Source organism: Tachypleus tridentatus, chromosome 3, assembly GCF_004210375.1.
Source record: "Tachypleus tridentatus isolate NWPU-2018 chromosome 3, ASM421037v1, whole genome shotgun sequence".
NCBI classification, from domain to species: domain Eukaryota; kingdom Metazoa; phylum Arthropoda; class Merostomata; order Xiphosura; family Limulidae; genus Tachypleus; species Tachypleus tridentatus.
Window position 1 is genome coordinate 25,373,129 of NC_134827.1, and position 12,588 is coordinate 25,385,716.

Sequence of the window (12,588 nt, forward strand, 5' to 3'; positions counted from 1 at the left end):
TGCAAAAGATAGAATGTGATAGGTGGGCATGACAGAAGAGATGTGATTTATAACTGAAAGATAGAATGTGACAGGTGCATATGGCAAGAGGGGTTAGTTGTCTGTTTCATGACTCTAATCAAATAAGATTGAAGACTATGAAAATTATGCACTGCCTGAATGATGATGAAATTAGAATGTGTACTTTTTTTTTGGAGGAATGGTATGTAAATTAGAGAAGAATGAATACTAAGAGAAAAAATATCACAATTCTCACACTAAGGGAAATTCTGGATTATTTAAAATACTGTCTTATAAAAGTAAGAACATAAAACTTATATGCTCTTAAAATATGGATCATTAGCTATATTTTTATGCTATATTTATTGGCGTACTATGAAAAGAAAGCAGTTTAATTATATTTGGAAGGTAACTCATTAAAACCTTATGGGATACAGAAAAAGACATCTGTGTCAAGAGGGCAATACTGGCAGCTTCTGATGATTGAAGTTTTCAAGGTAGCCTACCAGTTTTGAATTATGCTTTGTTTTTCCTTACATGTGTTTATAAAACACATACTATTTTGGTTATAAGCTCTTCATCACAGAAGGTGAATTTTGTAATGGGTCATTTTATTATGAAAAAATACTTAGGTTATGGTTAGATTGATAGAAAGTATTGATCATAACAGGAAACTGGAACGAGTGCCACATTATACTTTAATTAAATTATCTGAAATAAGGTAGATAGTTTTGCAGGAAGTTTTATTTATAGGTAAAACTAAAACAAAGATGTAGTAGTTGCACAGAAGTTAGAAGTCTTAAAAAACAGCTGATGTCTGTGAATTAACATACAATGGTTCTGTGAACATTAAAGTTTTTGACTGGTTACATTCAATGCTGGAAAATATATGCTTGAATTTTTCATTAAAAAAAAGACTTGGAGAAGTCTTAGACTAGTATTTGTTTTCCAACATAACTGTAAGTGTTAAACTTGTATGTTACTCTTGATTGGCAGACTAGATTAGCATATAAGTTGTTTAGTTTATGTCTTCACATTTAACATATTTCATGCCATATAGAGAGGATTGAGATATATTAAATGAATTCTGAATATGCAAACTACAAAACAAGCCATGTGACAGTCACAGTTGATATGATGTGGTGGTGGAATGGCATGTAATTGAAGTACATTTTGATATTGTTTAGAGTTTTAAGATAGTGTGATACCACAAAAAAGTGATTGATTTTGGGCATATAACAGCCCTTTTCTAGTACAAAATATTGATACATTGAAATTATAAAGATCTATTCAAATTTAGGACATACACTTTCCAAGATGGGGATATCCTTAGTAAGTAATAACATTAAAAATTATTTAGCCTGGGGGACAAGGACCATCCAAAGGAGATCTACAACAATGCCTATCCTAATCACAGTAAGTAAAATGCATTGTCTTGTAACAGGTGAGAATCCAGAAAGGAAAAGATCTATGGTAAAAGTCATCTAGGTGTTCCAGGTACAGTATGCAACACGATCAGTGAAGATCTCCATCTGGAAAAAAAAACAACTCATGTACAAATTGCTTTTACTATATATTCCAAAAAGCTAAAGAATAAAAATATATGTCAATTTAGTTGCAATTCCTATGAATTTGTGTGCAGGATCTTGAAAACATTTTAACTTTATACACGAAATGCATTATGGAAAGCTGCAAGGAAGACTGGTGTAATTTGAATGTGGCATCCTTAAGATGGAACCATTTGCAATGGAAACTCTGCCACAGGGCTATTGTGGAAATGCATGGTTGTCAAATAGAACATGTGGTGACATAAATGGAAACAACATAGTGAAACTTAATAATCATTTTAATATAATGTACCGTTCTCTGTAGTTCCATAGAACTTGTATTTCATATTATTTATTAGTATTTATTTTTGTATTTTTATTACTGAGTTTTAAAGTATTTAATTTGATTTTTAAGCTTGTACTGATATATTAAAAATTATTAATAATGGCTGTTTTATTTTAGTCTTGAAAGTTGGTTTTCACAATAAGAGAGAAATCAGTATTAGTGGCAACATTTTTTTTCAACAACCTATGTAGTAGAGGAATCAGCAAGACGTTAATTATGGTGATATTGTATGAATGAAATTAATATTTTTGATTTCACTGAATGTGCCTTGATAAAGAAATTACTTGTTGGTCTTTTGGAAGACATTTTTGTAAAGTGTTAGGAAAGCATTGTACTCTTACATAATAATCTATTTCTTACTCAACAGAGATGGTGAAATTCCTCAATCTGTAGAGAGTCTTCAACAAAATAGTACACAAACAGTGAGTGGGACTTCCCCTTCCACTAGTTTGGCTGCTAATTTGAATGAACTGGACTCTGTAGAAGATATCTCTGTGAATACCTCATCTTCTGTTTATGGTGGTTTTCCAACTCTTAGTCCTTCCTCTCATGATTTTGGGTTCAATGATCTAGGACTAGACATTTTTACAACACCCACCTGGGATTTGGTTGGTGGGAGTTCCAGAGAGGATGGGTTGGTTGTTACCACTGGTACTGCATCTTACACCCCTATTTCCAGCCCACTTACTCAAGTTTCTTCATCGCTAAACAGTAACAACAACTCTGTTAATGTCCACCCTGTTGTACACTCATCAAGTAGTGCCTTTTCTTCTGAACTGATGACAGGTAAAATGTCGCCTGTCTCGTGCTCACCAGCCGCCCAGCTTACTTCAACAAACAGTCCTACATCATGTGGAAACACTCCATTTGGTACAACATTATCTTTCAGCCCTGTACAGCCCTCTGTATCATGTGGAAGTTCAGAAACCACAGGAAGAAGTGTTAATGTGAGTGATCCAAGTTCTTCAACGTTGCAAGAAAATCAGAGTTCTTGCAGAACAGCTCAGAAATTGAGAAACTTGTTAACTCAAACATCTGAGAAAGTAGACTCTTCTCATACCATTTCCACTTCAGACACTTCAGCTAGCAGTGATAGTGGTTTAATTGCACGAACAGGACATTCGGGCCTTATAGAAAATGGTACAGTTAATTCTTCTCATAGTGAAAATGTTATTTTACGTGAATTGTTAAATCAGGAGGATGAGGAAATATCTGAACTTTCTAGAAGTCCTTCAAAGACTGTTGATAGTTTACCTTTAGGAAGTAGCAATGAAAGATTCAAAAGTGAACCAAATGGAGAGCATCAGAAGAAAACGGTCAACAATAACACAATGTTACGAAAGGTAAGATTTAGTCTCCTCCTGAAAGTTGTAATCTAACTAGAGATAACAACTCTCATTTTGCATGGTCTTGCATATCTGATGATTTTGCTGTAAATTCCACTGAATAGACTCTCTTTTTATTTGTTTATATATATATATACACACACACACACACACACACACATACATGTGTGTGTGTTTACACAATTAGGAGATAACCAAGCTTCTTCCAAGTATCTTAACTGTGAATAGCCAACTTAACTATGAGAAATCAGCTAGATAATGTGTTCACTTCCTATATTTTGATTACTTAAAGTTATTGAAAATACCGAATAGGAGACTTGAGAAGATATGTTTTTTTAATTTTATATCTGTCTTATGTAGACCAACTAATTATAAAAATTTATTTTATGTGTCCTATAAATTGTATTTGACAAGTTACCTTTTCTGTATTAAACAAACAAACATCAGAATGCATATGTATCTGTTCTTTGTATGTTTCCACATTTCTCGGTCAGTCAGCACCAAACTTGACGCAGAGATATAGGATAATATGAGGAATGTCATGAGGTGTGAGATGGGCTGAACATATACCCCTCCTCATCACATTCCTCTTGTTGTCCTATATCACTGTATCAAGTGTGGTGCTGACTGACCGAGAAACGTGAAAACATACAAAGAACAGATACATACACATTCTAATGTTTGTTTATATAACATAGAAAAGCTAATTTGTCAAGTACAATTTATAGGACACATGGAACAACAAATTTTCATAATTTATTACAATTTTTCTGAAGGTTGAGAGTTATAGATTTAGTAAAGTAAGTACTAACAAGATTTTTTTGAAAGTTATTGTCTCTGGTACTTTGCTTTTTTGAGTTTTACTCAGTGTTCACTTTTATTCATAAAAATATTTTCTTTACATTTTGCCTATTAAAGAGTGATGATATTGAATGACTAACTACATAGAACGTTATAGTGTCATATTACATTAATTTAAGCTTTAAATTTCTTTGTTAAATATATATAAATGACAATCAGAATTTTTTTCAAGTCTAATTATGTGTTACTCAAATACATTTTCTAACATTCATGAGATAATCATATCTATCTTGACATTTTGTTTAAAATAAATTGTGGTAATAACTAATTATAAATGTCATAATACAACATCATATCTTGTTGATGGCATATAATTCATTATGCTAAAATATAAACCTCTATATCCTTTGTTTTATTTTTTATAAGAATAATTGTAATAAAAAAATTGTGTGGTAGAATCACAGTGTTTTATTGTTGGACAGACAAATGTGGAAGAGATTAAACTCCCTCTTTTTAGCTGGTTTTAATCATTCAGTTATGACTATTAGTTCCTCTGAGCTGGGCATGACCTAGCGATTATCATACTGGGCTGTGAATCCAGGGATTTGTGGTTTGCATCATTGCAAAAGTGATCTCCACACTTTGGAACTATGGGTGAGTTTTAGGTGTGATTATTAAACCCCACTTTTCAAGAATTTGCATTGGGTGCTGTCAGATAGATGTTTTCCTACTAGCTAGTGTAGATATCCCTTGAATATCTGAAACAAACATTGTTTTTCCCTGTGTATTTTTTCTTTTTTGGATGCTTCTTCAGTGGGTTGGAAGTGTTCTTAGTTTTTATATTCCATCTTAAGCTAACCCTGTAATACTTTCTCTTCTACATTTATATATAAAAAAAAAAAAAACACTTTCTCAATGCCAGGTTTATTTTAGATACATAATAAAAAGCAAACAGATGTCTTAATATTTTGTTGTTTATGTGAAATTTAAAACTGGTAAACTTCAGAATGTTTGAAGATGAATGTCCTTTTTCTTTTCATGGTGGTACAAAAGTCCAAACTCACAGGGCATTGCTCTAGAGGGTAGATGTTTAGTAAAGATTGTAAGTATTTTGTATACAAAAAACAGATTTTTTAATTAAATAATTTTACTAAAGATTTGCTTGTGCAAATAGAGTCTGTTTCATTACTAGTCTGAGTGCAAAGTGATTTCATGTTATGATTTTAAAAAAATATTCTTCATACCCAGAATCTCGAATATTATTCACATAATACACTTCAAATGTTTGTTTTTAGTAAAACTTTCTGTTTTATGTTATTTTCTATACTCTAACTATGTGGGTTCTGTTACAAACTCCTAATAATCATAAAAAAGAATTAGGAAATAAATATGTTATGATTTTTCATGCCGGAATGACTACATATTATAACAAAAAAATATATATGTTTCGTCTCAGTAGCTTATATCTCATAATGCTATCTAAATGAATATATTTATTTTTTATTGTATTGACCTTCCAGTCATACCTTCCTAAAATTTCACATGTGGAGGATATCAAAAAAAATTTTGTATATGTTTTATATATACAGTTGAATAACCAATAAATCATAAATAACTACATTGATACCATAGAATTCCACTAAAATATATTAGCTAAGTAGTTTTTCCTGCCATTTATATCTTTGAAAAGGCTTCTATGATCTTTCAATCCAAGTTTTCAAGAGATAAGTTATGTCATAAGCCTACTCGAAGTTTCACACTTTATAAAATTTATATAAAAAAGAACCACTGGGGACATTCAAAGCTGTTGATTGGTTATTTACATGTCATATACTGTGGTAATAGTATACATGGGGCCATTTAAAAAAATGTAAAGAGTTGAACAGGACCACCATGTTTGATTCAGTACATAAGCCATACCTCATCAAAATAAAAAGATATGATGTTGTTATTTTATATTCTAGTTTGTCAATATTAATAATTTGAGTTCCCAATTTGTATGAAATTATACTTAGTATTTTGACATCACAAATACCTAATTTTAAACAGCACTGCATTTAACATACCATGTGACTCATTAAAATCTATATTTAAATGTTTTTTTAAAACTTGAAGAATATTCTACAGTTTGATTCCAAACTTATTGACATAACTGTATAAAATAGTAGATCAATAAAATTTTGAAACCATGTTAACAAATGTGATGACGTGGCCTTTGAACCCTGATCCATTGTGAAAGGGTTAATTATGTTGAATTTGAAATTTTTATTTAATGAGAAGAAAGTAGACTGTTAGAATATATTTTGTAGCCAAGTTCTAAATAGTAGATTGAAATTTGATAATAGCATAGCAAAAGGACTGAATCGTATTTCAAAACTGTTTCATTATATAAAAAGATACAAAGAAACTTGTTCTTAATGTTTACTGATATTTCTTTGGCCACAGAAATTAAGAACTGTTGAGCTTTACTTTGTGATATGTAAGGGTGTGGAATTTTTCATTCAACACCAGGCATAACAAGATTTGTGTGAGGAACAATAAGTTCTCCTGTTATACATTACACATTGGACAAGTATTTTTTATTTGTTTTGTTTTATACATTGTTCATTCTATTGCTAGGAAATAATCTAGTTAGATTTCTGGCAAGCTGCACCAGTTCCTGAAAACTTTTGAGATGACAAATTCTTGAATGTACACATGTTAATATAAAAGTTTGTGCCTCTGAACCCCAAATCAAGATTATATGCACAAATATGTATATGTATTATAACCATAATTTTTTTAAAAGCCAAAACGAAACACACAAAAATTGAAAACATTAAACAAAATATGGTGCATTTTTAAAACAGATCCTGGGGTATAAGCTACAATGTGGCATTATAAAATGTATCCTAGGTTTTGGAGGTGACTGAAAAAGTAGGATCCACATTGCAGTGGGGATACACGGTCTGTTAGTCTTAAACTCCAACTTGCTTGTCTTGTGTAAGAAATAGACACAATTATACTAGAAATTAGGAGAGCAAGATGTGCGTGCTCAAGCCCACAATGTCCCACATCTGTATCACCCTTCACTGCCTGCAGACAGTTGTAGGAAGGTGACTGCTCTCCCAACTTAAAATAAGAGTGAGATAAAGATAAAAGTAAGAAAATAAGGTACTTCCCTTTGAGGGTAAGTAAGATGAAACTTACCTCTTGAAATTAGCATTACTGTACCCAATATGGTAGAGGCACTAATTAACACAACATTAAACCATATCACTCTACTAAGTTTACTGTCACTGTTATACTTTTATATTCAGCTCAAGGTGTACATCTGCAAACAATAGTGCCAAGTTCTTAAATACCCTTATTTTTAACTAAAAATAATTATTAGTAATTTTTAATAAAATTTCTCTGATTTTTATTTCTTTGTATTTATTTCATACAATTTTGTATTTATTATAGAATAGTTTAATAATTTTATCTAAAATTTCCTTATTAGCCCCATTAACTGTTAATTTTTGTATTAATATTTCAACATTATTAATAAAATATTGTAATTTATTACAAGTTTTACAATATCTGAAGAACTGCAAAGTTATAATGTTTATAACAAAAGGGTATCACACATTACTATGTAAGGAGGGTAAACCATAAATTGGAAAGGCAAAATATTTTCTTTTGATAAAAATATTTATGTTGACATCCTTTTTATCAGTTGGTTTAATTTCTAAATCTAAATAATGTGTGTCTGTGTTAGAAATTGAGGTATTTTCAATTTGTAATTTTGCTGGATAAATGGTATTAATAACATTATGCATTTAGAATTATTTATGCTAATTAAATCATTTATATATTTGTAAGTTAAAGTAAAAATACCTGGATTTGCCTAGTTTTCAATAAATATATTTCCATAATAGTACAAATATAAATTTGCTATACAAGTTGAATAGTTAGCTTCTTTTGGAACTCCTATCACTTGTTTAAAATCCTGTTTATTGAAAAAATATAATTATTTTAAATACAGAAATTTAATATATCTTTTATGTTTTTGGAACTATATTTTATTTTTTCTGTTGTATAAAAGGATAACAATATTGTTCTATTAATGAATTTAAAACAAAGATTAAATCTTTTAATGATATTGCGGTATATAATATTGTAGAATCAAATGTTTGAATACTATTCACCTGGTTACACTTTCCTAAACATTCTAAAATAAGTTGGTTATCTTTTATTATCCAGAATGTATGTCTTCTGTTGTTAACACTTACATATTCTGTTATTTTATTATGTAAAATATTGAGTAATTTATCTAATAATGTAGCTGGTTGTTTAATAATTGTTTCTATTGAATTGGAAATAAATCTACATTTAATTGGAGATTTATGTAATTTTGGAATAGCATAAAGAAACAACAAATCTATATAAGAATTATGCTTAGAAGAAAGTTTATGATAAGCTTTAACAAGATTATTAATTTCTTTTATCATAATTAATGCATAAACGTTTTTGCAAATTATATCAATGTTACAGTTAGCTTTATCAGTAGGAACTGTAACATATTTTTCCTGCAGTTCTTGAATCTTATTTTTTAGCTGATGAAATGATAAATCTATATGATTTTTTTAAATATGTGGGATAATTTTATTTTTATTTTTAAGTATATATAATTTCTATTCTAAAAACCCTGTAGGTGGATAAGTTGTAATATAATTAAGTATTTTTTCAAGATATTTTAGAATATTATTTTTATTACATTTTTTGTTTAATCTTTATTTAGTTCTTTTTTATTATTTTATGTAATATTTTGTCTTTTATAATATCTAAATTACCAGTAACAGTATATTTATGAGAAGTATCAACAAATAAACTATTTCACATTCTCAAGGTAAATTATTAACACCATCTGTGTTTAGATTAGCTAAAAAACTTTTTATAATTATATATTAATGGACTAATTGGAACTTCATATTTATAACTGATGGCAGGTCTTAAAGTTTTCACAAGGAAGTAATTTTTTTTAAAGATTGATGAGTAATTTTAGAATTCTGTAAGTCATTGAATATTTTATGTGTAAAATTAATTATCAAATTTATGTATATATGTTTTTTATTAATTTCTTAACCCTCATTAACACATACACTGCAAAAAAAACTTAAATTAATGCAGTTGGTTTTGTTTTCAGTAGGAGTAAAGTTTTTTGCTATTTATATTATGTTATACATATTATTCCTATAGCTGATAATCAAAAACCAGACTGTTCTGTGTGTGTGTATATATTAGTTTGTGCAGCATTAATGTAAGACATGATTTCTTTATCACTTCTTATGTGGAGTATTCTACATAATAACTAAATATTAAAAACTGTAAAATACATTAAAGAATACATATATGAAGAGCTTATATGTCATTCCCAGCTAAACTGTACTGCAAACAACATTGTGTTGATAGGTATGTTGCATTTTGACTGTAGCTATGAAGAGTTTGACCAAAAATAAAACATCTTGCAAAACTTGAATTAAATAATGAAGTTAGGCTTTTCCAGCTCACTTTTGAGTTGACGACTTTTCTTGTGTCAAAATTACTGAATAAGTTATTTCTTAAAATGGGAGAATTGAATATTCCATATTGTGCATCTATTCCTTTCCTATTTATTCATGTGTGTGTGCATAAAAACGAAACTGTATAAAAGTACATTACAAATTTTTAGTATTTTTATTACTGTTAATTTAAAACATATATAATATACTTGTATAAAACCATAAATTCTGCTATTGTATCTTAAATGATACAATAGACTCCCTCTATGTTAAACTGTGTATCATTTAATGTAGTTTTAATTTTATTAGTAAAATAATTTTCTTATCATGATCTCTTTTTTTTTTTTTTTTTTCATAAGAATACTAAAATGGAAATATTTGTGAAAAACTTATTATAATGTTTTTCCATAATAAACATATTAATGTTTTTGTTAACAGGTAATTGGCCATATATATATTTGATTCCTTGTGTGTGTGTTTACATACATATATCTTTGGATATGTTATTGAAATTGATTATTGATACTTATGTCAATTCAGTTTATCCATTTTGCGCTGTACAGAAATCAGTAATGTGCAACATACAGAGAATATAGCAAAAAATAATTGGTGTTTGTTGATCATGTCGATCAGAAACTTTTATAATAAAAACATCACTGGTTCTATGGACACTACCTGTTTGCTAAGTCAGCAAAATAATACATTTGATGAATAAACATTATACATTTCAGTTTATATACATTATTCAAATAGTCAGGTCATCAGTACATTTTTATCTCACTTTCTTAGTGTGTGTGAATGCAAGAATTTTGTTTTCACTGCTCACTGTTAAATAAAAGCACATTTTAAGAGTTATATTTTACTTTCTTTTTTGTTGGATGCAAAAAGGGCAAGTACATTTTCATAACATTTTGTGTGTTGGAGAGGATGTTTTTCTTCTTACTTGTTAAAGACCCAATTCTAGATGAAAATTAATCATAAATGAAAAACTTCTGATTACAGCCTAATCAGATAACATTTGATAACATTTCCTTACACTGAAAGTATATTTCTGTTAGGAACTTGCCTCCTTTTACCCAAGGGTATCTTGATCCTGGATTGCCCTTTGAGCATTGCTAAAAGTTTTTGCTAACATCACAACAGTCTCTTTACACCCTGTCAGTTTCATGTCATTTTAAAACATGTTGATCATGTGACTACCCTACACCAATCATATTGTGCCATCTATCTGTCATATATATATATATATATATATGATAGTGCAGCTAGCTCCCTCTACTATTGTAGAAGAAACCCCAGTTGTAGGGAACTATTACACCACTGTGTTAACACCAAGTCCTGTCTTTATGAGGATTACTTCTACATTTTCATAATTATTTCCAATACTTATGCAGCTGCTTTTTTGACAGATATATTTAACATGTTAAATTGTGTGACATAGTTCAAAGACAAATAATCTCTTTTTATTGACATACAATGAGGCAAAACTCATATGACTAGTGTTTGCAATGCTGAGACCATACGTGATGCTTGTAAGTGCATGAGTGCAATCAGTGAGATATAGGTAAATTGTTAGAAGGGTTTTCCATAAGAGAAATGTGCAACTTGCCTGCATAACTGAATAGATCATAAGTGTAGTTTCTAGGTTATTATAAGCCATTTATTAGATGTTCTTGAACTTTCACAGTTTGTATGGAAATTGAACCACTACAGCTGATGAATTTCCAATGTATTCGTTTGTTTCTTGTGAAATAGTCAATTGTATGGGTAAAATTTAAAATGTCATATTTTAAACAAACACCTATTTTACTCATGAAAATATGCTCCACTTGCTGCAGTGGTTTTCTTCCAGTGGGATGCTAATGAAAATATCCTGTCTCTATAAAATTCCATTGTTTTGGAGACAATAAACTTTTCAAAGGCTTCTTCAGTAGTCTCTTGATCCATAAATTTTTTGTTCTGGAAAAACAGCTTCAAGTGTCAGAAAAGGTGATAATCAGTTGGAGAAAGAGTATGGTAGCTGCTCCAAAAAGGTGATAATCAGTCGGAGAAAGAGTATGGTAGCTGCTCCAAACTTTCATATTTCAGTTCTATCAATTTTGAAATGGTGATTTGTGAGGTATGAGGTCTGGTGTTATCTTGCAGCAGAATCAATGCATGCCTGTTCACCATTGATGGCTGTTTGGTGGCTAACTTATGATGCATTTTATCAGTTTGTTGACAGTAAGATTGTGTTGTAATTGTTTCACCTAGTTGCAGAAATGAGTAATGGATAATACCCTCTTAATATCACCATACTCTCATCATAACCATATTTGGGTGCAAAGGCAGTTTCAGCACATTCTTGGAGATTCACCTGCATCTAACCATTGTTCTGATCCCCTCTAGTTGTTGTATAGGAACCACTTCTCTTTGAAAACAATCATTTGCTTCAAGAACGACTCCCTCTTGTTCTTCACCAGTTTATGCCCTTCCATCAATTCATACAGTACCAATTTGTCCAATTTTTTTAACCTTTCCAATTGCAGCCAAGTGAAGAAAAACAGTTGCACTTGAAACTTCTAAGTCTGCTACAAGTGCTCAAACTGTCATTTATGGGTTAGCTTTAATAATAGATCTTAATCTTTCTTCATTCACAACAGATTAAGACTTTCCATGGGATTCATTCTTGAGGTCTGTATCACCAGAACAAAATTTCTGGAACCAATGCCAAACTGCTGTTTTAGTGACCTCTTCTACATTTTTTCCAATTTGAACTCATACAAAAATGTAGTTTCAATTCTTTTGAAGATATCATTTTATATAGGGTTCCAAAGAAACACAAACACAGTTATAATACAACTTGACATGACGGACAAATGAAAATCACAGCACTCTCATCAATATTTAATAGCATTCTGTTTAATTACTGTATCCAACTTATCCAGATTGCAGTCACTCTTCAGCATAGTGAAAGTTATTTCATATGAAATGACCAAATAAAAAAATAGATTAGCACAATATCCAAAATCTTCATGACACAGACT

General features: G+C 29.9%; 1 protein-coding gene across 10 annotated transcripts in view; it reads left to right on the forward strand.

The window, feature by feature from the left end:
• LOC143246559 (uncharacterized) overlaps positions 1 to 12,588 on the forward strand; it is a 206,981-nt gene that overhangs the window by 156,973 nt on the left and 37,420 nt on the right. For all 10 annotated transcript variants that reach the window (XM_076493465.1, XM_076493464.1, XM_076493466.1 and 7 more), the window contains one exon: positions 2,261 to 3,236. In XM_076493465.1, the coding sequence (XP_076349580.1) occupies positions 2,261 to 3,236 (976 nt within the window). The remainder of the gene's footprint in view (positions 1 to 2,260; positions 3,237 to 12,588) is intronic.